Source organism: Myotis yumanensis, unplaced genomic scaffold, assembly GCF_028538775.1.
Source record: "Myotis yumanensis isolate MYYU_CA2020_CCGP unplaced genomic scaffold, mMyoYum1.0.hap1 SCAF_14, whole genome shotgun sequence".
In the NCBI taxonomy this organism is placed as follows: Eukaryota; Metazoa; Chordata; class Mammalia; order Chiroptera; family Vespertilionidae; genus Myotis; species Myotis yumanensis.
The window spans coordinates 24,050,497-24,078,464 of NW_027223765.1; the positions used below are offsets into that span (position 1 = coordinate 24,050,497).

Below are 27,968 nucleotides of genomic sequence, written 5' to 3' on the forward strand. Positions count from 1 at the left end.
TTCACACCGAAGAGGCTGAGGGATGGCCAGAACTTTTTTTTTTTTTTTTTGACCATTGACGTGTCATAAGGAAGAAGATATGATTGTTCAGCAAATGAGTCCAGCATGCTGCCGTAGAAAAAGAATTCACCAAAGATGGGGTGTTTGAGATGGGTCTGCAAGGATGAGGAGGAGTTCGCTAGGTGGAGAGGAGGAAGGGTGTGTGTTGCTGGTAGAGGGAATGGCACTCACAAGAGGGAGGAATGCTGAAGAAACGGTGAGTGGTTGGGTCTCACTGGGTGGATGGTACTCGTAAGTGCGAACCCAGGCTGTGCTGTAGGTTTGTTGGGCGTCGGGGAAGTGTTAGGCACGGGAGTGACATCCTCAGAGACGCACTTTAGAAAGATTACCAGGTGTCCCAAATGCAATCGTGTGAAGCGGAATGGGTGCCAGTGGAGTTGAAGTTGGGCCTGTGGGATTGGAAGCTGAGAGGCAGTTAGAAAGCTTTTAAAACAGTCCAGGTAAGAACTGATGCTGGGAAAGCCGGTCGCAGTTTCCTTAGAGCCCATTTGCTCCTTGGTCCAGCGCTGCGGGGTGCGGAGAGGTTGGGCAGGGCTTGTCAAGCCTCTGGATGCTTTTCAGGAAGAACATCTTGGCCAGAGGTCCTGGCAGAGGGGGCGTGCGGATGGTGCTGTGGGTGCCCAGTGGTCCTGTGGTTCTCACCGGGATTGGAGGCTTACTCTTTACGTGTCACCTTGGAGAAGTGGAATAATGAGGGTCCTGGTTGGTGCTTTTCCTCTCCAGGAGTCATGGGGTCTGGCTTTGAGTCTCGGTCTCCTTTCCTTCTGGCCTTGGGACCTTGTACTAGTTTCTTAACCTCAGTTTCTTTGGGTGTTAAAGGGGCACAGCAGTACTTGCCAGCAGGGCTCTCGGCTAGATTTCATAGGTGAATACCTGGCGCTCAGTAGGGATTTAATGGGCACCCCTGCCCCAGTTCCCCTCATCCTCCCTCCCTCCCTTCCCCCTCCCTCCCTCCCTCCCTCCCTCCCTTCTATAGAAGTTTAGTGCAGGGGAGGGGCAGGGCCTACAGTTTGGTGTCTGCCCTCCTTTGAAAGTGCTCTGTGGTGAGGGGTGGAGAAGGAAGGCAGGGGAGGGTGGGTGGCATGAGATCAATCAAAGACCTTGTATGCATGTACGCATAACCCAAGGACACAGACCATAGGGTGGTGAAGGCGTGGGGTGGGGGTGGGGGGGAGATGGGGGGCAGGCAGGAGTGGGCTAGAAGGGGTCAATGGGGGAAAGGGGGACATATGTAATACTTTCAACAATAAAGATTGTTTAAAAAAAAGAAAAGAAAAGCAAAAAAGGGCTCCGTGGTGATAATGTGCTTGGTCATTGTGAGTGGGTGTATTTTTTTCTTGTCTCTGCTAGAGACAGAGGAAGATCTGGGGGCTGTAAATCTTAGCAGAAGAGATGAGAGCTTGTGGACAGCCAGAGGGGTTTGGCCACAAGCAGGATGTTGGGGGGCCAATGTTGCCCCCCCCCCTCCCAAATTTGGATGGGTCCTGTTTAAAGATTGCATGTGGATGGGATGGCGGCCCTGCCAGTCTTGTAAAGGCGACTCTCGCTTGGCTAGTGTTTGACTGTTTAGTTCCTTTTGTGGGCAGTCCTGCAGGTATTTGTTCATTTGTATGTTGTTTATTTATTTATTTAGACGATATGATTGTTCAACAGATATCTTTGGATTCCCTAATATTTTAGTGAGTAGCATTTTCTTGAGAGTTTTGTGACTCTGGCAGGTAAATAGCAAAGGTGATAGCATAAACCATAGGCTGGAAAAAACCATTTCCTTACCACTTTTTGTTACAGAATGTTTCAAGGACACACAAAAGTAGAATAATCAGTGAGCATATCACCAGCCCAGCAATTGCTAATATCTTGCCAATCATGTTTTATCTACCCACTCACCCTGTTTTTTCATTTTTCTTATTTTTTCTTATCTTTTCTTAATCCTTGATATCGTATTACTTCACCCATAAACACTTTAGTATTTATCTCTAACAGATAAGAGCCTTTTAGAAGGTCACATTTCCACAACTGACAAAATTAATAGTCTGTGTAATATCTAGTAACCAGTCTTTTTTCACATTTCTCCAGCTGTTTAAAAAATGTGTTTTCTTACGATTGCATTTGATTAGAAGCTGCTGGTCTATTTTGAGTTGACAAGTAGTGCAGACCTCCCTTATCGCTCACATTATGCTATTGCTCAACCCAGTGCATAGTTTCGCGTTTAAGGAAGCAGCCGTGCCATAGAAACAGCAACGTGAGAGCTGATTAAGAAGTCCATGAACTGGCTGGGTAGCTCAGTTGGCTAGAGCAGCGGCCTCCAACCAGTGGTCCTCGGACCTGGTCCGTGAGGTCCGAAAGGTTGGCGACCGCTGGGTTAGAGCATCATCCTGCCACAAGGTTGTGGGTTCAATCCCTGGTCAGGATACATACAAGAATCAACCCATGGATGTCTGAATAAGTGGAACAACAACAACAAATCAGTGTTTCTCTCTCTCTCTCTCTCTCTCTCTCTCTCTCTCTCTCTAATCCATAAATTTTTTAAAAAGTACATCAAGAAGGAATTTTGGAAGCTTTAATTAGGGAAAATTTGCAGACATATACAATAGAGATGATAGCAAAGCAGAATAGCCCGGTGGTTAACTCGCCTGCTGATGGACCGTTTGCACAGGTGGAAGCCGGACGCTGCATTCTAGGCTGTGGCCTGGTAGGACCTGCTGTAATGATGTGTCTTCCAGCTGGAACGCAGGCTCCCTGGGAGTTCACAGAGGCCTTGGCATTCCGATCTGAGCAGTCCAGTGACTTGTTCAAGGTTATAGACCCAAGACAATGGTCATTGTTGGTGCCAGGAATATGCCCGGTTCTTCAGATGCAGGGTGCTGCCTCACAGTGGCCAGTTGTCCTGCTCAGTCAATGCCCATCTGTCCAGAGCACTGGAGGTCTCTCTTGTTGGCACTGTGGTGTGTGAAGAGCTGGGGTCCTTGCAAGGGGGCCTGTTTGTCACACGGTCCTGGTGGGGCCATCTCTGTGGAAATGTTGGCAGCTCTGCTCACAATCCCCAGGTGCCTTCAGAGGCAGGACCAGGGCGAGGGCCAGCCGGGCAGCTGGCTCCTCCCCTGGAGGGAAGGAGAGACTAGGAGGTGAGAGCACCTTTGCCATCAGGTCCTTGCTTCCGCGGCTGTGGCTGGGTGGAGGGAAATGCTATTTCCAGCTCTGGCACCCAATTAAAAAAAAATTATATATATATATATATATATTTATAACTATATATATATATTTATATTTCAGAGAGGAAGGGAGAGGGAGAGGGAGAGAGATAGAAACATCAATGATGAGAGAGAATCACTGATTGGCTGCCTCCTGCACACTCCACACTGGTGATCGAGCCCCAAACCCAGGCATGTGTCCTGACCGGGAATCAAACTGTGACCTCTGGGTTCCTAAGTTGACAGCTCAACCACTGAGCCACGCCAGCGGGACTAATTTTTGTTTTTAAGCAGCTCATCTTCAACCCCAGGACAGAGTAGAAGTATTTGACCGTGACCTTGATTCCCCGCCGCCTTAATCCCTTGAGGCTCTTCTGACATTACAGTGCATTAAGGAACTCTGTGGCCTGTCCACTAGAACAACTTCAGGCCCCGTGTTACATGTGTTAAAACCACTCGGAGTTTTGTCATATTTCTCTAAGGAGAAATACACGGGTCTTCTATTTAATATTTTACATTGCTTAGTATGTTGTATAGTGTACAGTTTAATGTTAACTGGTAATGGCTCAAACTGTACAGGTAACATTTGAGACTGAGTAAAAATCGTCGACCCATCTGTTCAACAAATTCTTCGATCTACAAACAATTGATTCAGGAAAATTGAGTTTAATAGCAATAATGAAAAATCCTATGGCACAAGCTCTAATGAGGAAAGTTTGATGTGGATAAAACTATTCAATGGCTCAGATGGATTTGAAACAGAAGACAACAGATGCTAATGGAAATGATTTTGACTGATTAAAAATGAAAAAAGTGAGGAGCCCTGGACATGAAAAGTGATCACGGAACTAAATGGGCTCAGGGGAATTCTCTCTAGAAAATGCTTCTGGTTAAGATGTCTGTGTCCTAAACATCCGCAGGGCAAATAGCTGGTACCTGCCTCTGGCCGCCCTTCAGCGAACCTCACAGGGCGGTTTGAAAGGGAGCGGAAGGATGAGACGTTTCTAGGATTGAACGTCTCAGGCTCTGGCAAGTGCCGATCCCTAGGATTGTTCTGAGCACAGAAAATGAGCTCCAGTAACAGTGAGAGCAGATGCATCTGTCTGTCCACTTTGATGTTCATGTCACACACCCTTCCTCCCTGAGACCAGCAGGGTTTGGATCGTGCTTTCAAGGGTTTTGATCTTTGATGCTTGGAAAGGAATCTGGGACTTTTCTTCATGAGCTTCTAGCTGGGGGTGGGTTCTTCACAGCAGCAACATAAAGAGGCAAGGACAGAACTGTGTGTGTGTGTGTGTGTGTGTGTGAGTGTGTGTGTGTGTGATTGTGTGTGAGTGAGTGTGTGTGAGAGTGTGTGTGAGTGAGTGTGTGTGTGAGTGTGCATGTGAGTGTATGAGTGTGTGTGTATGTGTGTGAGTGTATGAGTGTGTGTGTATGTGTGTGTATGAGTGTGTGTGTGTGAGAGTGTGTGTGTGTGATTGTGTGTGAGTGTGTGATTGTGTGTGTGTGAGTGTGTGTGTGTGTATGTGTGTGTGTGTGTGAGTGTGTGTGTGTGAGAGTGTGTGTGTGTGAGTGTGTGTGTGAGTGTGAGTGTGTGTGTGTGTGTGTGTGAGTGTGTGAATGAGTGTGAGTGTATATTTTAAAGCAAGGATAGGGGGCTTCCCACCAGTGGTTGCCCAGTGCAGCAGGGACCTTGTCCTGTCCCCTTGGTGGGGGGCATCCCAGCCAGAGCACTTCCCCTGCAGGAGGAGCCAGGCCTGCCTGTGCTTCCTCAGTGCTGCGTTGCCCACGTGGACGTGGACGTGGACGTGGGCGTGGAAGTGGAAGGAAGGGCCACTGCTGACCTCACTCGGGGCAGCTTCCACTTCACCCCAGGCTGGTGACTTTCTGGTTCTCTTTACAAGGGAGGCGGGTAGTCCCATCTTCCATTTCATGCACTAGTGTCCAGGGGTTTCTGGAAGCCTCTGTTGCTCCATAATTGTTCCCATCAAGCACTGGGAGTACATGCAAATTAAGCTCACTCCTTCCTGAGTAAGCCAGAGAATGCCTCTGGGTTTCAGGTGCCAACAAGTGGGGAAGCTCTCCTTGGGCCTGTGCCCTGAATGGGATGGAGGAATGTGGCCCCTGCTTCCCTGTGTCTCATTCAGCCTCCTCACTCCCCTGTGAGTGGGGGCCATTGATCCACAAGCAGATGAGGAAACAGTGCTGGGTGGACGGGAGGTTGGGCTCAGAGAGCACGCAGGACCAGTGTCTAGACCAGCCGTGGGCAAACTACAGCCCATGGGCCGGATCTGGCCCATTTGAAATGAATAAAACTAAAAAAAAAAAAAAAAGAAGACCGTACCCTTTTATGTAATGATGTTTACTTTGAATTTATATTAGTTCACACAAACACTCCATCCATGCTTTTGTTCCGGCCCTCCGGTCCAGTTTAAGAACCCATTGTGGCCCTCGAGTCAAAAAGTTTGCCCACCCCTGGTCTAGACCCCACTCCGCTCCCTGGCTCCTGACGGACTGAGCTCAGCTCTTACAGGAGCCCCCTCCGTCCACCCTACTCTGTGGAGAGAACCCCATGCTCTCCTTGGTAGTGGCATCTTTTCTTTTCTCCCTGCGAACCTCCCCCCGCAACCTTCCCCGCTCCCCCCGCGCCCCCGCCCAGTGTGGCCTTCGTTAGGTGAAGAGGTGAGAGCGAACATAGCTTGACCAGTGCCTCTTCGCCAGGAGTTTGTGGCCCCAGCAGGTGGTAATTGATAGAAGTTTAGCAGGAAGCTCTGGGTCAGGGTTTGGATCTTGGCCCCACCTTTGGTGGCTGGGTGATCTTGGGCAATGCATTTAACCTTTCAGAAAGTAGAGATGATCATTGGACTGACCTCAGAGGGTAACTTGGAGATTTAAACGAGGCACTGTACTCAGAATACCTTAGATACAGGATCTGACTCAGAATAAATACTCCAGCAGTAGCTGCTGTAATTTTCTTTGTGATCATCTGTGTCCACCTTTACGGTCGGTTAGTAGTCAGGCATTAACTGTGTCTCGTCTTGTGGGGCCTCTCTGGGACCTGGAGCCCCCAGCTCAGGTAGGGCTTTGGGCAGCCAAGTGACAAGACCCCATCTCCTTTTCCGTTTCTGCAGCTAACTGGCTGGTGTGCTAGTGACACCGCAGGAGGCTCAGTGCCACCTGAGTCACAGCAACCCACTTGTCTCCTGGTTATGTCATTGCCAGAGTGACCCAGGCCGGCAGGCCCCGCACCACGGTAGAGTGGAAATAGCCCAACTGGGGGTCAGGGGCTCGGGGGCCCTGGCTTTGGCCAGCCCCCAAGTAGCTGTGTGGCATTCAGCACGTTGCCTTGCCTCTCTGGGCCCTTCTTTAACAAACGAAGGGATTAAACTTCCTTCTATGTTGAACCTTTGTTGCAAATGTCCAGATGCCCTTGTTCCTTCCTGACACTGATTGTGGGTTGGAGTGGAAGTTGAGTCAGATGGCCGTTGACCGCAGTCTTTCCCATCTGGCAGCCTGGACAAAGGCAGACCTCTCTTACCCCCACCCCCACCCCCTTGACGACACTGGATGGAACACCCACGTGTTTCCGAGTGCCTCACAGTCACAGCTGGCCTGGGCCAGTGGCTAAAGAAGGTCGCTTATCAAATTCATTCATGGGCAGCCTCTTAACATTCTCTCCGTAGAGCTGTTTCCATGAAAGCCATTAGTGTCCATGAGTCATGAGGATATTTAGGATTTTTCCTGGGTTGCGTCTTACAGCTCAACCTCTTTGGTACTGTTCTCAGCGGAGCCCCAGCCCTTCAGGTTGCTAACTGGGCTTCTCTGCTGCGAGTGGGCTCATTACCAGGGAGCCTGTGCATGTGTGTGGAGGCCCTTATTCAAATAATGTATTCCTACGAGGGCTGGGTCCTTTGCTAGAGTCGGAAGGTAACACCTGGTTGGTTGCGCCAAAGATTTCTGGGCACCATCTTTCACAAGATGGGGAGAACCAGACAACCAGCTCTTCGGGGGATTGCTCAGTTGGACTCTGATTGTCAAGGCTGTGTGTCCACTTTGACCCTGGGACGCAGTCTTGGAGCTGAGTCCTCCTCGGTTAGACTCTTGGATGCCGCCTGAGTTTCTATGGCCAGGATTTGACCAGTCTGCACTGGCTGCTGCAGTCACTTCTATCAGGTTTGCAGAACAGCCCAGCTGTGTAGAGGGAAGAAGTGTTATCATTTAGGTTTAGGTTTGGCGGAATAGAACAGAAAACCCCCAAACAACACTGGCTTAAGCATGAGACTTATTTTTTTCTGTCATGTAAAAAGTCAGGAGGTAGGCAGTCCAGGGCAGAGGCCTTACTGTTTTCCATCCTTAAGAGAGTTACCTCATGGTCCAAAATAGCTGTTGAAGCACCAGCCATTGTATTCATATCCCACATGGAGAGACAAAGGGGCCCTCCTGGAAGTCCCACTCAGCGTTCATTTATATCTCATTAGCTAAAAGTGACAGGGGCACTAGCTGAGTGACAGCTGGGAAATGGGTCTTCAGCAGGGACACTGCCTCACCCGGAGACATTCCTATTACCAAGGAGGATGGAGAGAATGGACAGTCATGCAGAACACATGCCCAACACTTACTTGAATGAATAAGTAGGTAAGTGATGGGGAGTGTCTGTGGGTTCAGTGCAGACCGAACCTTCATATTAGTAGTATTCACGATATGACAAGATCAACATGATTCTGACGCCACCATGCAGGAAGGAAGGAACCTTTGGAAACTTCGTAAATTCAGTAGGAACTTGAAGAGCATGTTCTGCAAGGCCCCTGTAGCTGGGCTTCCTCTCGCCCCACTTTGTAGAGACTTGGTTCCCTCACTTGAGCTCATCAGATGCATGGCAGTGGGCGAGGAGGTGCTGTCCCGGACACAGCAGCCACGCTTCTTCTTTTTTTTTTTTCTTTTTCCACCAAGCAACCTACAGGGCTGCTTCTTCAAGCCACGCTTCTGAAGGTCCCCACGAGGGCATATCTTTTTTTACTTGAGGAAAGAAGAGTTTCGTAATTCAAGCAGGGAGACCTGGGGATGAACTGAAATACTAAAATTTCCTTAAGAACACATTCAAATCCCTTCTTAGAAAATGCTAGAATCCTGTGGGATGCATCATTGTGGCTGGTGTTGGTTTGAGCCTGTAGGCAGTTGGTAGTGCAGGGTGGGGGCAGCTCTTAAGTGATGGGTCCCCATGCTCCCCCCTTCCCCCCATCACATCTGGGTGAATGGAGGGCTGCCCTGATTGGGGAGAACCATGGATGGGCCCGGAGGCACGGGGTCTGGAGCCGTGAGTTGTGTTGCAGAACATCGCCCTGTCTTGTCACTCCTCAGTGGGTTGGTCAGTTCTGTGGAGAGCAGGCCCCTTGTCCCCACCGTGTGGCTGAGGCCACCTGCGTGGATGTGTGGTCCAGGGCACACAGGTGTCCACAGCAGGCAGGTCTCTGGGCCACTGGTGGAAGCTGTAGCTTGGCATTCATTCAGGGTCTTCCCTCCTGGTTCCTTTCTGAAATTGCTTTGTCAAGTCTCCTACAGACACTCTGTTTCCTCTTCGGTCCCCACCCCCATTTTCAAATCATCCTCATCTTCAGTCCTAGTTCAGGACCATCCTCCTTGAAGGAAGTCCCCTCGGTTCCTCCACTGGAAAGTTTCCCCTTCACATCCCCTCACTACACGTTTCCCTCCGTCCCACGGCACCTCGTTATGGCGGGGTGTCAGCTCCCTGACCACATTGCCAACGCCTGGAAGGGCAGGTGTGGCGCCCAGTCTGTGTTCAGTGAGTGAGGGAGTGTCCACCCAGGGGGTCACAAAGCTGACCCTTGCCTGGGGCTGATGGGCTCCACGTAACCGTCTCGAAAAGTGTCCTCGGCCTGTGGTCTCTGAAGACTTCCTCTAAGTCATGAGAAACTTTGACGATTTGTGGGAACCCCGTTGTTCCCCTTCGCAGTCCCAGGGACAGCCCTGTGGGTATCTCCTGAAGTTATGTAACTGACATGCAGATCTGGTTGACTGGGGCGGCGGGGGGGGGGAGCAGCATTTGGCAATGTCGTGCCCATGCTCTGCCTGCGAGAGTGGGGACCCGAGGGTGTGTTGTTGGTTTCCGAGGCGATCACATGGTCCTCTCTTGAAGGAGGCATGTCTAGTCTACAAGAAAACAGAATGAGAGTCAACTATGTCATTTCACACTTTCTGTTATCCCCGGTTTAAAAAAAAAAAGTAAATAGAAACAGTATACTTTATTTTGTTTAACCCAGTGTATCCAAAACATTGTCATTTCATCACGGAGTCCACATGGTTAGGAAGGTGATGGTTATTCTTTTTTTGTAGCAACAAGTCTTCACAGTTTGGGTGTTTTACGCTCAGTTTGGATTGAAGACATTTCTAATGCTTGAAGCCACATGTGGCTGGTGGTAGCCAGCGTGGTCGGCTGCCTTGTCTGTTGATTCTTCCACTTGACATTCCCGGAAAGTGGGTGTGAATTGGGTGGGGGCCTGTCTGGCTGAGAGACAGCACTGGGTGGGACTCACAGGGTCTGGTCACAGCTCTGCTTCTCACCAGCTTTGTGAGCCTGGGAAGGCCCGTGTCTCTCACCACGGTTCCCACCTGTAGAACGGAGCCGTAGGTGTGTGATCCTCTGGGGAACCTTCTGCTCTGACTTGCTGTGAATTGAGCCCCGGATCTGGGCGGGGATGGGGTTGGGGACCACAGCATCCCCCTTGGCATCATTAGCAAATGAGAACTCTATGACAGGCCACGCACGGGTGGCCATGCCTGTCATCCGAGGGGCTGGTTTGCCATCTCTGACTCTGACCGGAATTTGGCATGTTTACCTGGTCTGTGGGGTTCTGGGCTGTGAAAATTGTCCGTTCACCGACCCAGCCGGCATTGACAAGGACCTGCGGGGGCCAGGCCTGTTCCCAGCCTCCTCTTTGGGAGGCTGTGCTGGGCCAGCAGGAGCCCCGCCATTTCCCGAGGGCTCACGAGGGTCCTTTCTCACCAGGCTCAGCTGGAAGCGCAGAAAGCCACGCAGGACTTCCAGAGGGCCACGGAGGTGCTCCGCGCCGCCAAGGAGACCATCTCCCTGGCCGAGCAGCGGCTGCTCGAGGACGACAAGCGGCAGTTCGACTCGGCCTGGCAGGAGATGCTGAATCACGCCACCCAGAGGGTGAGTCATAGCCGTGTGCCGGGGGAGGGTGACCTGGGTGTCCCTGTCTGTCAGCGTCTGTGTGCCCGTGGGTGTGTGTGGGGGCGTCTCTCACATTACTTCTTGTCTGTCCGATGCAGACTGGCCCCTGCTTCTGGTGAGTTCTGCGTGTGCTGTTTCCCCAAGCAGAGGAAACAGGCTCCCAGGCATGTGGCCTAAAATCGCTCTCTGAGATCACAGGGCAGGAATAGAAAAAGCCAGGAGTTCATGCCAGCAGCCTCTCCCTTTTCAGTGTCACTTGTCACAGTGGTTCAAGTCCAGGGGGACCTGATAATTAAAGATGGCCTTGTGTTTCCTTAAATAAAAGCTGGCTGGGCGTGTGTAGCCTTGGGCCTCCTGCCCCCTAGTGGACATGATGCTCAGAGAGCCTAACACAGGCTGGAACTTTCTTGGGTCAGCTGATGAAAACCCAAAGCGGAGGTTGGAAATCTTGGAAATTTACAAGCCACAGCCTGAAAGATGTGAAATGGTCCCGGTCGGTCGGTCTCTCTCTCTCTCTCTCTCTCTCTCTCTCCCTCTCTCTCCCCCTCCTTCCAAGATATTTGCTGGAGGTCACCTTTCTTTTTTTTTTTTAATTTTTTTATTGATTTCAGAGAGGAACGGAGAGGGAGAGAGATAGAAACATCAATGAGAGAGAATCACTGATCAGCTGTCTCCTGCACACCCCACACTGGGGATTGAGCCCACAACCCAGGCCTGTGCCCTTGACTGGAATCGAACCTGGGACCCATCAGTCCGCAGGCCGACACTCTATCCACTGAGCCAAACGGGCCAGGGCTCGCCTTTCCTTCTTGCCCTTTCTCCACTCCCACCGAAGATTCAAACTAGCCAGAAGAAACCGTTTCAGAAATCACTTGATCTGCTCTTTAAAAAAAAGAACAAAACATGTTTCTGCCTTTTTTTCCCTTAGTAAGTCCCGGGGCCCCAGTGGATGGTGAGTGGCTGGTACCACAAGGAGGTGTCTCCAGGACAACCGTATCACACAACTCCATCCCCGGTGGGAATGGTGCTTCTTGGGATGGTGCAGTGAGCGACTTGTGGGGCTGGACCAGACTTCTCTGGCCGCCCCTGTTACGTAGGGCTCCCGATGTGTGTCCTCCTGCGGCCACTGAAGCTTCCTTGGTTGTGGGGGTAACCACTGCAGGCGAACAGGTGCCTGGGTCCCAGGCCAGGGTTTCCCCCTGGGCTGCTGGTCCTCTTCCCAGATTCCTTCCCAGGGGCACAGGCCTGAAATGCTGCTCCTTGAAATGCCGAGGGAGAGGGAGAGTTTGCAACTGACTCCAGTAAGAGACGGAGCTGGTGGCAAAGCTTTGCCCGGCCACACCCCTGGGTCACGGAGAAACTCAGCCTGCAGGGGCTGTGCTCCCTGAATCTGATGGACTGGCAGCTGCTCTGTGTGTGGCTTTGGCTGCAAGCCTCCCTCTGGGTTTAGCATCTTCCCACGTGGAGCTCCTGCTGCCTACTCCCAGAGCTTTGGGGGCCTGGCACGCTCGGCTTGCCGAATAGTGCTTGATGGAGACCACGAAGGGTCTGGAATATGTCTCCTGTCTTGTCTGACCTGTGGATACTCTGGGAAGCCTGTTTCTTTAGGAGAAGGGAGCGTCGTGTCACCCTCTTCTACAGAAAGTACTAATCAAGGGTCTAGAGAAAGATCCAGACTCAGGTCCAGGGCTGCCTTGATGATTGGCAGTGGTTTGGGCTGCCTGATCCCCACCTCAGGCACAGTGGGAGAACACTGGGGTCCCCACGTTCCTTGTCTGAGGCCATCAGTGTGTCCCCTTTGTACCCCTCAGACGTATGGTGATATTGAGCAGCCCCACTTGGAGCCCTGGCTGAAGCCAGCGTGCTGGGAGACTGTAAGTGAGCCAGGAGCCCTCGTGTTCTCTGGGAGGCCACATGCAATGCCACAGATGGACCAAGAACAGTTCTCTGCTCAGTGCTGGGCTAGGAAGGCCTGGGCAGCTGTAAGCAGCAGTGGTCACTGGAGTGGCTACTACTGCTGCTCACTCCCTGGGGCCTTGGGCAGCAGCAGCCCCTCCAGCTTGGTCTCTTTGGGCCTTGAAGCATCTTTATGGGAAGGTGATAGCGTTTCACCCTCTGGGAGAGGAGGCCTGGCATCTGGGAGGGAGGATTGGCTTTTCTGATGTCTGCCAGAAGAGACCAGATAGAAATACACTGGGTGGCCAGATTATTATGACCACCCCATCAGTACAATGAAGTGAATTGGTTATGCAGATAACAACAATAAAACCTTGAGAGTATTTGCTTACCAAGTTTTCAGTATTCAGTATTTTTTTGGAAGTGTCAATGAAGTACTGATGGGGTGGTCATACTAATCTGGCCACTCAGTGTAGAGGAGGAAAGTGTGGCGTGGAAATGGGGAGGCAGGACGTATTTATGAACTGGCAGCTGCTGCAGAGGGAAGGCCGCAGTCAGCCTCCCCTCCCAGTCGTGGCAGGCAGGTGGCCTGGGCGCGTGGAACTGAGGCCTGGATGGCACATGGGGAGCTGTCCAGGCCAGCTTTCCTGACGCTGGTGGGTACGTACCGCCCCCTCCCATATGGTGGAGAGAAGCCACCTTCTGGGCCCCCCCTCACCCAGGGGTGTAATAAGACTCAGAAAACAGCCTGGATGAGCCAAGGTTCTGAGGAAATAAGAAAGCTGCCTTCCCCGGAGAGAGGATGCTGGTCTTTGAGACAGGATGTTGGGGGAGTTACACCTGGGATGTTGGGGATGTAAGCAAGGATGGAATGTCTCAGGGTTTGGAGAGGGGAAGGCTGGAACATGAGGAGCCGTGCTAGGTGGATGTCTACTGGTCAGTTCAGGCCATCCTGCTGGCATGGGACCCGGCGAGGAGGCTGTGCCCAGCCCGCTGGCACACTGCTCAGTGTCTGTGGGAATTCAGGCAGGAAGGCCCCAGCTATTTGAGGATCTCCTTCGGGCTGCTGTGACAGGCTCTCTGGGGCCTTGGGGTCCCAGGTGCCTATCTGCCCTGGGGCTCCTAGGAGGGAGCCAGCCCAGCAGGCCTTTTTCTCCAGTGCCCGCTGCCCTCTTGCCTGCCCAGGGCTTCAGGCTACAAGTGTCCTAGAGGCTCGTCCAGTACCAGTTCTGACTGCTCAGGTCCACTGGGCACTGGTGGTAGTCAGTGCTGGGGCAGGCCCAGAGGGTGTGTAGGTTTTGGGAACCCCAGGAGTGCCTGACCTCTTAGCCCAGCAGGCTGAGGCAGATGCAACCAGAAGGGAAGAGAGAACCTGTGGGTCCTCCTCAGGACAGGGTCCCCGCTGGGTTGAGAAAGTACTAAACCATCGGGAAGGAGGCCAAGACTCTGCACGTTGGACAGTTACTTCCTTCGGGCTCTGAGAAAGGAGGTGGGACGCCGAGCGTGCCCCGCCCCTCCTCCCACCTGAATGCTCCTCTGGTGGAGATGGTAAAGGGGGCAATGGGCTGTGGTTGGATGCAAGGACGGACGGCAGGGCAGCCTGCGCGAAGCCCACTTCAGCCCGAATGCTTCCTCCCCTCGCATCCGTTATCCCAAATGTCACACACTGAAGGCCCCTCTCAAGGGCAGCCCTGCTGGCAAGCCCCCCTGAGCCGCCACGGCCATCCTGCAGTCCGATCCCACTCTGCCTGGGATGATGGCCACGGCTACTGGCGTGCGCATACCCGGAGAGGTTGGCTGCCCAGGGGGTGGTCTCTGCGTAGTCGGTGTGTGCAGCTCTGAACTGAGTGTGATGGTAAAACTGAAGAGTGTGGTACAGAGATGGAGGCAGGTTCCCTGTCAGCCTGGGCTTCAAGGGGGCAAGGGTGGCCCTGGGAGACCTGGCCATGGTGAGTTGCACGTGCCCGGCTCAGCCCAGCCTGCTGGTGCCTGAGGCCTGAAGGAACTGCTTTGTTATCCGATTCCTTGTGTGTCTCTGTTCCCCGTGGCTGCAATTTTCATAGTGGAGCCTTCCCGTGCCACCCTCCTCGCTTATCTTTCTTCCCCCACCCTTTGCAGCACACAGCTCATGCCCTACTCCATGCCTGAGGGAGGGCTTCCTTGGTTACCTAGGAGATTCACCAAGGTGTCATGCTTGGTGACTTTCTCCCTGGAGACTGAGTTGGGGCTGGAGGAGTCTCTTCTGAGCGCTGAGGCTGTGTGCGTGGGGCGGGGGAGATTGGGACAGTATGTGGATGATGTGGTCTGATGGGGGTGAAGCAAGGGCCAGCGACATGCTGCTGCCACCTCAGTCTTCACTGGTAATATTTCCAAGGGCTTGGAACGTTCTGAGTGATTAATTTTAGAAAAAGCCTTTAGATTAAGGGCTGAAATAGACAAGGGCACTGTGTGCAGCTGGTGAGAACCCTGCTTCTACTGTACAGGAAACCCTGTGCTCCCAATCATAGCTTTTCTATGTCAATTTAAAATACTTAGTTCCTTAAAGGTGAACCCTGCATTGAAATCTTTTGTACTGGAACAGCTCACTCCCAATATGTTGTGTTCTGTCTGATAAGCTTGGGTTTTGAGTTCTCATTAAGGTTACACCAGTAAATCCTGAGTGCCTAAGATGTAAGACAAGAGTGTGTCCAAGTACAGGATGTTTTTAGTGCATCTTATTTCTTTGTGAAATCGTTGGTGTTAGAAGCAAAGAGAAAGGATTCTCCTAGCCCTTTGGTCTTGGTTGAGAAGTCATTTTAGCAAGGATGTCACTGCATGTTAGCTTAGCTCAGTTCCCTTCTCTGGCTTTGTTTTAATTCTATTGTTTTAAAAAGTATCTCAAGCATTGAAACCTTTGTTAAAAGATATTTTAAAGAAAGTAAAAGCATAACTCTAATATGAAATGTTCCTGTGTCAAAGGTTTTAATTCATTAACTAAGAAGGGAACTAGTAAGATGTTACAACTATTTCAAAGAAGAATTCAACACACACACATTCATGTAGAAAACCAGGGATGCAGAAACAAATTTATAAACTGATGCAAAATTGGTAAATATTTACAGGGTAATCAGTATTATCAGATGCACCTCCAATAGGACAGAATTCATCTTCATTTCTAGGAATAAGAATAATCTGTATTACTATCCATTTTCTATAACTTAACAGGGTCATAAAATAGCTCCAGGACAATGAAAGCCAGAGATGACCTGGGACGGTGTGCTAGACAGGACACCCAGTAACTTTTTATGCTCACTTCAGTCTTTCATAAACTTTCCTGACACTTCGTAATTATCCTGGACAATAAGGATAATTGCCTTGTCCTGATGCTGTCATGCCTGCTTTGCTAGGTATCCCAGTTCTTTGATGTCTAAAATCCCACTGATGCTATTTGCCCATTTGCCTGCCCCAAGGTGGAAGCAGGAACTCAAGCTATTAGACCCAGGAGGCCTGAGCAGAAGGAAGTGGATGTTGATTGAATCAGAGAATGCTTCATTTTTATTGTATTTTTGTTTTTCCTTGTTTTCTTTCTTGGTCATTACCACAGCCAATTTGGCTATTTAGTCCTACCTGACAAAGACTTTTCCAAAATAGAAAAATAGGATGAAGTAATCCTATTCGCGTTGGAAGTTAAATTCAGCCTGCCCATTAATTTACTCAAAGGATATTTTAGAAAAATGATATACCCCAACAAGGGACTGTTCTGGGCTTGGCTGGGTTGACCTCTTCTGTTGTTTGAAGGTCATGGAGGCAGAGCACACCAAGACAAGGAGCGAGCTGGTGCACAAGGAGACGGCAGCCAGGTACAACGCGGCCATGGGCCGCATGCGGCAGCTGGAGAAGAAACTCAAGAGAGCCATCAACAAATCCAAGTGAGTCTGGGTGTAAGGGTCTGAGGCCATATGGTGTTCTCTTCTTCCGAATCTTCTCAACCTTTTATGTGCCTTGCACTTAGGGACCTGCCTCACCAGAACCTCTTGCCCAGGCTTCCTATCCCAGAGGGACAAATGCTGAGTTGGGGGCCGCTCCTGGGGAACACAGAAAAAGGAATTTCAAAAGCAAACCATTCCATGGCCCATTGGCTGGGCCTGTTTATCTGTCAGTAGAGTGGAGATGAGCCATCATGCGGCTTTTTGAGTATGGCTCTTCCTAAGTCTTAGGAGTACCCTAATTAAGTTAATAACAATGTACCTACCTATATAGTTTAAGTTTAAAAAAATTGGCTCTCAAAAGAAATTTTAATCATTGTACTGTTATTTGGCTCTGTTGACTGAGTTTGCCGACCACTGGCCTAGACCCAACAGCCAAAGACAGCCCCAGAGCTTCATGGCAGGTGAACAAATCAAGGGTAAAGTATTGGTCTACACCTCATGCTCAGGCGCCAGAGTCACTAAAAAGAGCCAGGGTCTTCTGGCTGACCAAGAGCCCAGGGGACTAGTATAATGTTTGCATTTCTTGTTCTTGCTCTTGCCCATGACCCGGTTGGGTCTGTAGACCATCGCATACTTCTATCCTGGACAAAGCCCAAGGGGACCAACCTGAGCCCGTCCTTCCAGTGGCTCTGCTGTGTTGTCGGGGGAAGACCAGTGCTTCCCCCTTACCCAGCTTTTCGAAGAGGGTGTTTGAGGCAGCCCCTTCTCCAGCCTTATTTGCTGGTCATCCCTGGGAAGCCCACCTCCTTAGAAGAGATCGGCCACATTAGCTGCAAGGCACAATCTGTGACCTTAAACAGCCTCCCCAGAGAGGAAAGTGAACCAGGATGCAGGGGCTCCAGGATGTGTACATGTGTGGATTCCCCAAATCTTGAGTGAGCCCAGTGCCTCTGACTGGCATCTGTATCCATCAGGCCCCAGAGCTGGGAGCACCACCTTCAGCTCGTGGCCTCGTCATTTCACTAAATCCTGGAAGGACGAGCTAGCCTCATACACCTCATGGAGTTTCATTGTGTTATATTACTCTTGTTTTTTCTGTCTTTCACAGGCCTTATTTTGAACTCAAGGCAAAGTACTACATGCAGCTTGAGGTATGTGTGGCCTTTGGTTTTGTTGGTGATGGGATTTTTATGCAAAGCCCCACTTTTTGTGATACTTTCAAATACCTCATTTGCTCCAAGAGAGTGGAGACATTCTTTACTGAGTTTTCAGGCCTCTAAATGGTCTTGCGTGGTCTCTGACATTCTCTACATCTGCTGATTAGTCTCTTTCTATATTGTACTGGGCAGTGGTTCTCAGTATGCTCCTAGGACCAGTAACATCAGCATTGCTTGGGAACTTGTTAGTAGTACAAATGGCTAAGTGGTTCCCCACCGCCCACTGTGAATGGAGCCCAGCCATATGAGCTTTAACAAGGTATTCTGATACAAGAGCCCTCCAGGGTATTCTGATACAAGTTGGAGAACCACAGTCCTGGGGACCAAATGGCTAGAATGTGGGACTTCTGTGTGAATTTGACACCCACTGTTGTTTCCCTGATTGGGTTTGTTCTGCCAGTGGTAGTTTTTGGATATGGAGCTTGTTTGTTACCCAGATGGGAGTTGGAAGTGGTAGTGGCTGCTTTTATATCTGGTACATGGACAGCTTTGATAAGAATAATCAGATCCTCAGTCATGTTTTGGAGTGGAGTGATGGGCAGAAAACATGTGTGGACCTGTCATTCAAAAGCATCTCAAGGCCAGCAAGGGCAGCCTTCACTTACTGAGCCTCCTGTTCTCCTGACCAGCAACTAAAGAAGACCGTGGACGACCTGCAGGCCAAACTGGCCCTGGCAAAAGGCGAGTACAAGACGGCCCTGAAGAACCTGGAGATGATCTCGGACGAGATACACGAGCGGCGGCGCTCCAGCGCCATGGGGCCTCGGGGCTGCGGCGTGGGGGCTGAGGGCAGCAGCACATCTGCAGAGGACCTGTCAGAGAGCAAACCTGAGCCAGATGCTGTTTCTGGTGAGTCGGGGGCTCATATGCAAGTTGTGGGCTCGTATGCAAGTTGTGTGGTCGGCTTCCGGGGTTGTCTCCACCATCACAGAAGGGCCTCACTTGGGCAGGACTGAGGGCTATTTCTGGTGACTACCACATTTTGTGGAACGCTGTGTTCATCAAGTTGCTACTGAGCGTTCCTCAAAATCAGGATTCTGTGGTCAAGTAAGTTTGGGAAAATGTCATATGTTCACTCCTCTCTGAGGTTCAAAGTGCATACTACAACATACAAGGGTCTGAGAAGCACTGCAGGAAAGAGCCAGGAACAGGGCTCTGGAATTAGGTTTGATTCAAATCCTCACCTTCCCATCATTACTAGCACATGATGCAGGCAAGGATTTATCTCTATATCTGTTTCTTCAGCTGCAGAATGGGGAGTATGGTAGTACCTCCTCTCTACTGTAGAGTGGTGGTAAGGATTAAATGAAATTAACATTCCACAGTGGTGGCTGTCACTGGTGTCTGGCCATAGAGAGCCCTTTTCCAGGAAAACTGGTATTAGAGGTTTGATGTGGCTCCCTTTATGTTAACCATGAAAACTCTCCAACACTGTCTTTGCACAATTCCTCTTCCTTTTCTGTGCAATGGTCCCTAGTGGCTCTTTCCCAACAAATGTTCAAGTGCCGGGCCCAAGTAAAGGAAGAGGAAACTATAATCTGAGAATCAACAATATGAGGATTTGATATGCATCATCTCATTTACCCTCTAGAGAGAGGAATGTGAAGCTCAGAGAGGTTAAGTAACTTGACCAAGGCTATACAACCAATAGTGGAAACAGGATTGGGAATCAGATTTGAGTCCATTTTGCCCCCAACATTTCAGTATTTCTCATTTATGGTAATCATCTATGGGATGCTACAAGGCTGTTTTTAAAGATGAAGGAGGAAGAAAGGGGAGGAGAGGAAAAATCTAATAAGCAGGATTATGTGCAGGCAGAGGGAACTAGCTAAAGGCTGAAGTGGCTTTTGAACCATGACAATGACATGTCTCTGGGCCTTGGTTATTCTGGTCTAAAAGTGAAATTACAGAGCACTGGGAAGGAATTTTCTTCTGCAGCCAACTGTGACCTAGGTAGGCTCTGAGTGCGTCTTTTGGGATCAGAAGTACCTGGAAGACAGCAAAGGTCCCAGCAGGTATTCCAAGCAGGGCTGTTTCTCCCAGCAGCTCCTGCTTCTGTTGTGGAGGAAAGTCTTGATGTCTGACTGGCCTTGTTGGGGATCCTTTACAAAGGGCCAGCCCTCTTCCTGTGCAAGTGTGGATTTGGGGGGGAGGGGAACTGGGGTGGAGAAAAGTCCCTGATCTGTGGCTGAATTCATCTTCTACCTTTAGGCAGTGTCTACTGACACTAATTTGTAGGGCACACAGGCTATGACGTTACTGCAAGGACACTGAACATGCATGGGATCCAGCTGCCAGCCACTTCCCTTTAGCTGCACTGGTCGGGTCGTGCATGCTGGGGAGGGTCATGTTCCTTTTGTTAGGCACCCACAGTGGCAGGGATTCTGCAGTCCCCATGCTGTGTCTAGCTGTCTGCAGCAGCAAACGCTTCTGGAGGTGTTTAAGGAATTAGGTTGCTATCAGAACCTGTGTGACTGATGTTCTCTCTCATCCTAGTGGCCTCCGAGGCCTTTGAAGATGACAACTGCAGCAACTTTGTGTCTGAAGATGACTCGGAGACCCAGTCTGTGTCCAGCTTTAGTTCAGGACCCATGAGCCCATCTGGGATGGCCGACCAGTTTTCTGCAGTTGTGAGGCCCGGCAGCCTGGATCTTCCCAGCCCCGTGTCCCTGTCAGAGTTTGGAGTGATGTTCCCAGTATTAGGCCCTCGCAGTGAATGCAGTGGGGCCTCCTCCCCGGAGTGTGAGGTGGAACGAGGTGAGTTGCAGCCCTCTCACCAGTAGTGCTGTCCCGGGTGACTCTGCCTTTGCAGCCAGATCTCTGCACTGTCCTAGACCTTGTTCTAGACCGTGACCAGGTCTTGGAGCCCCCAGGGCTGTGTGAATGTGCTGTCGGTGTTTATCACTGAGATAGTTTCCAAGTCCTGTTCTGGGGGCTTCCGGCTCCATAGCGTGGGTTCTGTCTCTCATCACAACAGTCCTTCTTGGAAAGCACATGCTAGAGGTTTCTGTTTCCCAACTATTAAACGAATATGACAATTTTCATCTCTAAAAATAAGGAAAATAGAAAACGCTCTGAGGAATAAAAGCAGCTATACGATGGAGAACCCTCTGTTATATGTATGTGTTGGGCAACACTGGGAAATTCTAGAGGGTTAAGTTGGCTGATTAGTTTGGGCCTAAGTGACTCTGGGAATTGTCAACACTCGCTTAATCTTTACATTTCTATAGGAGACAGAGCAGAAGGGGCAGAGAATAAAACAAGTGACAAAGCCAACAACAATCGGAGTCTTAGCAACAGCAGCAGTGATGGTGGCAAGAGCCAAAGCAACACCTCCCCTGAGGGCCAGACCTTGGCAAACAGGATGAAGCAGCTCTCCCTCCAGTGCGCAAAGGGACGAGATGGGATTATTGCTGACATAAAAATGGTGCAGATAGGCTGATCCAACCAAGATCCTGGCCCCAGTGCACACCACTATTTATATGAGAAACTGATTGGAGAACATTGTGCCAATAACCCTTTAATATATGCCAAATCGTAAGTGTTTACTCTGAACTGCACCAGTGAGGTTTCAGAGACCTTAAGGCTGAAGATTTTTCCTCTGGTAAGAGCTCTTGGGCTGGTTTGTTTTCAGAGCAGAGTTGTTGCTGCAGGTGGGCTGTGACCAGGGCAGTCTTTGTGGAACATTAACTGTAACAGTGTTATGGAAGCAATAACTAGTTCTCACAAAAGAACCCGAGCAAGAAAGGGGCTGGGAAGCTGAGCCCAGCTGGGGTCAACAGCTTGCTTCTCTCACCCCCAGTTGGGAAAATAGAGATGTTCTCTCCTTTTATATCTTAGGGCATCTAAATGGAAACAGAACGCAAGACAAAATTCAGATATTCAGAACATACCTTTTTGACCCAGTGAAAGCTTAAAAAAATCCAAGAACATAATTCATTTTTTATCATCTCTGATGTTCGAAAGGGACTTTTAAAAAAAGTATGTATGTTAAAACACCCATTAACACCATTTTCTATAAAGGTTACCATGAACTGCACTTTTTGGGGTGGGAAAGGTGAATGCCAATGTTGGGATGGGGGGCCGGGGAGGTGAGGGTAGCAAGGACATATCATAGAAAGAGATTTGTGGTTGGGGAAGAAAAGGTTCTATAGCATAAACCTTATCCTACCAGCCAAGGGGGCTTATTCTAAGAGAAGTGCATGTGAAAATGGTTGCCACTGTTATTCTAGATTGACAAGGTGTTACTTTCTCTGTAGGTTGTAACTTTAAAAATTATTTAAGGGTTATGCTACACTAGTATTTCTTAGAGGAAACTGTCTCTTAAAGCTAGGAAAGGGAGTAGGCATGTGTTGGCAAAGGCTGTTAAATAGATGCAATGGAGTCTGTTATTCTAATAGTAAGTTAAGACTGCTTTTCTTTAATGTTTTCAAGGCTACACATATTTAAGAGCACTGTATTTTATTTGTTTTAAAAGGAAAAGAGCAACCCCATTTCAGGTTGTTTGTTAATTGTCACAACTTGTATGTTTTAGTCATTTGTAAATCTCTTCATTCTGTAGTGTTTTCTTCTTTTTTAATGAGTAATACAGTATCTTAATTACAAGGTTATTTTGTACTTGTCTTAATACCTTGAGTGTAATAAAAACCACTTAAGAAAATGACAACTTTCTATGACTTCAAATGAGAAATCCTTATCTTGTCTAAACCTTCCATTCTAGACAAATTTCTTGCCATAGGAAGAGCATGGGATGCCGTGGTCATCTGTTCTTATTTTCAATTAAAGTTATGGATCTTAATAATTTAAGCCCCCATTTACCAAGGTTTGAATTCTACTTTTGCTGCTACAAATCTGAGCAATTAGGGACAAGGTGGTTATATTGGGAAAGTGGTTCTCAACAAAGCTTAAATACTTCTCTGGTCTGAGCCCTAGAGATTGATTTAATTGTTGGGGTATGCTTGGGCATTGGGTTTTTAAAAGCTCCCCAGCTGATTCTATTCTATTTGGTCTAGCCAAAATGAATAATTTCCCTTCCTTATACACCTGTAGCACTGTGTTTGGAGCTCTCTTATAGAATTCAACATTACAATACATTAGCTTGCTCATAAACAGGTCTCCTCCATTAGATTTTTAAGGGCAGAGATTAGAACTTAGTTCAGTTTGCATCCTGTAAGATTTTTTAACACAAGAAGTTCAAATCATATATATGTTTATAATAAAGGCCATAGAAAATTACTTATTTACCAAAGAGAATTCTCACTAGTATAATAATCTACCCCTGTCCTGAATGATAAAGAATAGATTTTTTTTGAAGTATGAATTTTCAAGCAAATAATGAGTTCTTTAATCTTTTACATGGAACATACTTGATGAAGTCCTCTACTAATCAATTTCTCTAGGTTAAACTACACAGTTTCCATAAGTATAAACATTTTATTTCAATTAAAGGTATCAAATACAAAATAAGTTTGATAATTATAAGAGATGATGTAAAATACCACCTTATTTTCAGATCTTTAAAATCTTGAGCATCATTCTGCTCTGATGGATTTTTATGTAAACAACTGGGAATTTACACACAAGACATTGGTATCTTGGCAATTTCTCCGAATGCAATCCCAATTAAAATATATTAAATTCTCAATTGTATTTTCTCCACAGTGCTGTTAACATTAAAAGCACTCAACTAGAGAGCAATTAAAAAGTACCAACTAAACAGTGATGTCTTCAATGTCTCAGACTACTTTCGTTAACCTGATAAAAAATGACTGCAACAGCGAATATATATACTTCAGTTCTCTTTACATGATTCAATGGGAGACAGGTACTAACTTTAACAACCTTCACTCTTAAGCATGAGCATCTTCATGCTAAGCTAATTAGTATTTCTTAAAGCTTTATTCTCTCATAACATCTGGGCAACAAACATTTAAAGTCATAAATAATGCAGAATTAAAATCTGTAATGGTGACTATAATTCATTTGGTAATTAGTTGCCCAAGATGCACAGTAGAGTCACAATACAAGCAGGTTTTACCTTACAACATGCTCTGCCAGAAAGACAATGTAAATAGTTCAGATTATACCAGCCTACCATTCCATTCAATGAGTCTATGTCCCTCTCATCTGGTCTCAGTTCCCTCTTAGCAAAATCATATCACAGTGTGATTGAGTATAAACTTTGATCATCTGCACTTTTTAAATACACTGTGGCCCCTTTTAAATGCAAGCCAATTCACAGACACACAAAACCATGTAAGTGGTACTTCTAAAGTAATTTATGGCAATTCTGTCTATATACAATTCTCTCTAAGCACTCTGAATTGAGCACCGGATTCCATTGTAACATTTTTAGAGAATTAATTCTGTTCTTACTGTTTAGTGTCCTGCAGATTTGTGTCTTCATTTGAAGAGTTGATTGTTTGGTAAGTATAAAATCCAGTAAGTGCAGCCATTTCCCCATCACTGAAGCTGTGTTGTCTTGATGGGAATAATACTATTAAAGTCCAAGAAAAAAGGTCCATCTTGTTTAGGCAAAAATGTACTGGGAATGATATTGTAAATCCCAGCAGGTATATTTTCTAATTCCAGGTAGCAAAACCCACACCTGTATTTAGGGAAAATAAAAACAAGGCTTACAGAAGATGATGCCACAGTAAGCAAAGTAGAAATCAAATATAATCAAAATGCCAACCTTACCTGTAGTCACCACTAGATTTCCTCTGAAAGCCATGGGGACCAGGGTCTCCCACCACAGACACTGTTACAATTTCAAATCCAACACTATACTGCCTGGCAGTAAAAAGAAACAGAATTACTGTTAAGTAGTCTCAAATACAGACCTAAAAGTTAGCATACCTAAAGTGCAGATGTACTATTGAAGTCAAGTACAGGCTTTCCAAAGCTTCAGGAGGAAGCTTCCTACACTGAAACACATATGTACTATTTTTACACTAATTATAGAAAACACCATTTCTGTTTTAAAATTGCAGCCATAAAGATTAATACATTAAACTTACTTTAGAATAGACTACATTTTACTATAGGCTCCCAGATAATAATGTTAAATTGAAATGATAAAAATACTGTCATTGTATTAGGCAGAACAAGTGGGACAGGAGAGAAGATCCTGAAAAAAATCTCAATTTAAGAAAGTAATTAGCATATGGTAGACATAGCATTCCAAATCAGTATGGAAAGGAAGTATTATTTAGGTGGTGATGAGGTGATAAAAAATTGAATTGTATCTCACACCAAATATAAAAATACATTCCACATGGATTAAGAGTATAATGTAAAAAATAAAAATCATAAAAAGAACCAGAAGAAAATACAGTGAAAATTAACTTACTATTTGGGTGAGATTTCCTGCCCACAGCAAAATAAACAAGACTGATTACTTTAAAATGTTTTTTTTCTATTAAATTTATCTGGGAAAAATACTTGCAAATATATGAAGGAGTTAATGTTCTTACAGACATACCCTATGAAAAACATGACAACTCCAACAGAAAAATGGGCAAGACATGAATTAGCAAAATAGGAAAAAATACACATTGTCAAGTATTTTTACATGTTCAATCTATCTAGAAATTAAATACATAAGGGTAATTAGATAGATACCTTATATCACCTAGAAGACTGGTAAAGGTTTTTAAAATGATTGTGAAAAGTAGCTTAGTCCTATTAGAATTAGTTTCTTTTGAATTTGTAAAGCAGGCACAATTAAGCCTAGTTTTATTTAGTACTATTTTTTAATTTGTATTCTCTAGTTTTTAAACCTTTTAAAATTGTAAAATATATTATGACATAGTTTGTAAAGTGAACAAACACCACCTAAATCAACAGAACCTCTCAGCACCACAGAAGTCCCTTGTATCCACCTTTCTCATCACAATGCCTGTGCCCACAAAACTTTCAATCACTTCCTTGCTTTGTATATAGTGTGACTATCAAAGTATGCATCCTTAAATAACAGTTTAATTTTGCCTGTTCTTGACATCATGTAAGTGGAATCACGTAATATATATATTGTTATGTTTGGCTTCTGTTTTTCAGCATTATTTTTAAAACTTATCCATCATGTAGTGGGTAGCTATAATTTATTTTCATTGTTATGTAGAACTATTTTATGACTATTTTATAATCTTAAGTGCCACTGATATACATCTGGGTTGTTTCAAATTTTTGGCTTACAATGGTTTACTGGCCATTTGGATTATCTTTTTTATGACATGCCTGTTCAAGTTTTTATTTTAAAAAAAACTAGACTTTTTTCCACTAATGTAGCACATGTAAAAATATTTTTATTGAGGTATCTCCTATAGTAATCCACCTGGAACTGATTTTGCGATCTGCTATTAGACAGGGATCTTAATTACCAATTTTGATACATGGATACTCAAATTATTTCAGCACCATTTATTGAACAGAGTATCCTTTCCCCACCCTTACGCAATAGCATCTTTAACATAAATCAAACATTCATATATGCATAGGTCTGTTTCAAAACCCTATTCTGTTCTACTAAGCTCATTTTTAATATAACATTAAGAAAATTACTCATCACAAACCTTGGTCCTCTTAGTTCAATTAGTAATGGTCCAGTCTTTTCTATATGGAATTGGTAAATGGGATTATTTTTATGAGTCTCTTGGAAATTTGCACATCCTCCAGCACTCTGACCACTCCACTTTCCATGAATCTAACAAAACAAAGTCTGTGCATTAACAAAACTTCACAACTCCCCGCCCCCACCCCCCGCCCATCTCCTCAAAGATGGCAACTCCCCACTCTGGCCCCACCCTCTCCCCCCAGTCTTTGTCACCTACAGTGAAAGTCAACGTCACTCTTCATTCCAGCCAGCCTACTTTGCTATACTAAGCACTATCTCCATCTTTCAGCTTTAAATCAAGTTGTTCTCCTTGCCAATAATTCTCCCTCACATCCTCTACACATCTAGCCCACCCTGTAAAGTCAACCCTCAATTTAAAAGGTTCATCCACATGGCTTTCCCTAATGACAAAGGTTTATAGTAACCTTTCAATTTCTTATTTCTGCTCACAGAATCAATGTTGCTTACTGAAGATTTTGTATTCCAACTCAGATTGGATAGAGGCTATTTACATTTCCCTTATTCCTTTCAAGCTCTGGACTATTTTATTTTGTAAGAAATTGTTAAATGTGAAGAATGAAAACAGAAAAAGAGAAAAAGGGAATTATAAGATTTCTCTGAGATCATGACCCAGAGTCATTTCTCTTACCTGCTTTGATAAGGTGTACGGTGAAGGAATCTTTGAAAAAGTAAAGCTGCATGCTGAATATACCTAGATTAAAAAAAAAAAATTCTTGTACTGATAAAGTTTATACTTATTAAAATACCAAAGTGAGAAAAGAATATATTGGAAGTCTAATAAATTAGTTGACACATATAAAAGTCATATTCTGTAGGTAGCCTGGAATCAAGACTGGTTTAATGAAGCTAGGGGATCTGGTATTCACTTTCTCTGGCACTGTGTGTGACTCCGGCCAAATCACAATTTCTGTAGGGCTTGTCTTCTGCAGCTGAAGAGTGAAGGCAGCTCCCCAATGTCCCTTTCATCACAAAAAAATCTATTCTAAGTGAATTTCTTTACTGATCTTTGGCATACAAATCTATGCAGAACAAAATTACAATGATCTTCCCAACTTGTAAGAGCAATGTTTATAGGCAATCGATTCCCTTCCACTAAATTCAGCATCTTCTTTTTCAAGTCAGCAAAGGTATTATGTAGGCTAAAGGAGTTTCTATTGCTTACTCTGTAAATTTATTAGTCCAATGTACCACGTTACCTCAGGACTAAACAAACTATTACTCTGGAAAAAAAATGCTCATTGAAAATGTTATGCAAAATTAAAAGATTACTTTTCAAAAGCATTATTTTATACAGGAAACATAAATATTGAATTGATACTCATATAAACACATAAAAAATACACATATACATAAAAATACATAAATTTTCATAAACTTTTTCTGTAGATAATCCCACTTACAAAGCAGAGCACATAATATACTTTATATTATTGTTTTGTCACTGTATTTTGGTTTACTTACCCGGACTGTGTAATGGATTGTATTCTGTTTTTCATACTGAGAAACCACTAATGTAAAGGTATGGGTCCCAGGTGTGGTCAGCTTTATCTTAGTCAAATAATGAGGGCTGTTAATTCGAATCCCATCAATGTATGGGGGCGGGTCAGCTGCAATAAACCAGTGGGTTTACAGTAAGGAGACTTAAATTTAAGTTTTATGGTTGATGGTAGGAAAAATACTTAAATGAATGGACATCCCCTTAATTGATTCTATCTCTAAATATAATGTTACTAAAGAATTACAATTTCAATTAAAAACTTTATAAATTTGAAACTTTAAAATTAATGTTTCTAATAAAGCAATCTTTTAGAATACATTCAATGATATATAGGATAATCCCTGCTCTTTGCC

The 27,968-nt window shown here is 46.4% G+C and overlaps 2 protein-coding genes across 10 annotated transcripts in view; one reads left to right on the forward strand and one right to left on the reverse strand.

The window, feature by feature from the left end:
- SH3BP5 (SH3 domain binding protein 5) overlaps nucleotides 1-22,087 on the forward strand; it is a 66,725-nt gene extending 44,638 nt beyond the window's left edge. The window contains exons 4-9 of the mRNA XM_070433377.1: nucleotides 10,276-10,440; nucleotides 16,135-16,265; nucleotides 17,374-17,416; nucleotides 18,112-18,331; nucleotides 19,979-20,239; nucleotides 20,713-22,087. Of these exons, the coding sequence (XP_070289478.1) occupies nucleotides 10,276-10,440; nucleotides 16,135-16,265; nucleotides 17,374-17,416; nucleotides 18,112-18,331; nucleotides 19,979-20,239; nucleotides 20,713-20,924 (1,032 nt within the window). The 3' untranslated portion in view covers nucleotides 20,925-22,087. The remainder of the gene's footprint in view (nucleotides 1-10,275; nucleotides 10,441-16,134; nucleotides 16,266-17,373; nucleotides 17,417-18,111; nucleotides 18,332-19,978; nucleotides 20,240-20,712) is intronic.
- CAPN7 (calpain 7) overlaps nucleotides 5,898-27,968 on the reverse strand; it is a 54,639-nt gene continuing 32,568 nt past the window's right edge. Inside the window, exons 17-25 of one of the 9 annotated variants that reach the window (XR_011473684.1) lie at nucleotides 27,579-27,724; nucleotides 26,746-26,808; nucleotides 26,056-26,186; nucleotides 24,182-24,274; nucleotides 23,858-24,089; nucleotides 19,472-20,529; nucleotides 18,088-18,294; nucleotides 16,080-16,421; nucleotides 15,395-15,511 (exon numbers count right to left, since the gene is read on the reverse strand). Coding sequence is in view for 2 of the 9 variants with exons in the window: in XM_070433375.1 (XP_070289476.1) it covers nucleotides 23,945-24,089; nucleotides 24,182-24,274; nucleotides 26,056-26,186; nucleotides 26,746-26,808; nucleotides 27,579-27,724 (578 nt within the window). In the remaining 7 variants the exon portion in view is untranslated. Of the gene's footprint in view, nucleotides 7,443-7,870; nucleotides 9,420-15,394; nucleotides 15,512-16,079; nucleotides 16,422-18,087; nucleotides 18,520-19,471; nucleotides 20,530-21,924; nucleotides 24,090-24,181; nucleotides 24,275-26,055; nucleotides 26,187-26,745; nucleotides 26,809-27,578; nucleotides 27,725-27,968 lie in introns of those variants that run through there. The other 8 variants (XR_011473685.1, XR_011473683.1, XR_011473688.1 and 5 more) reach the window with 8 other exon arrangements.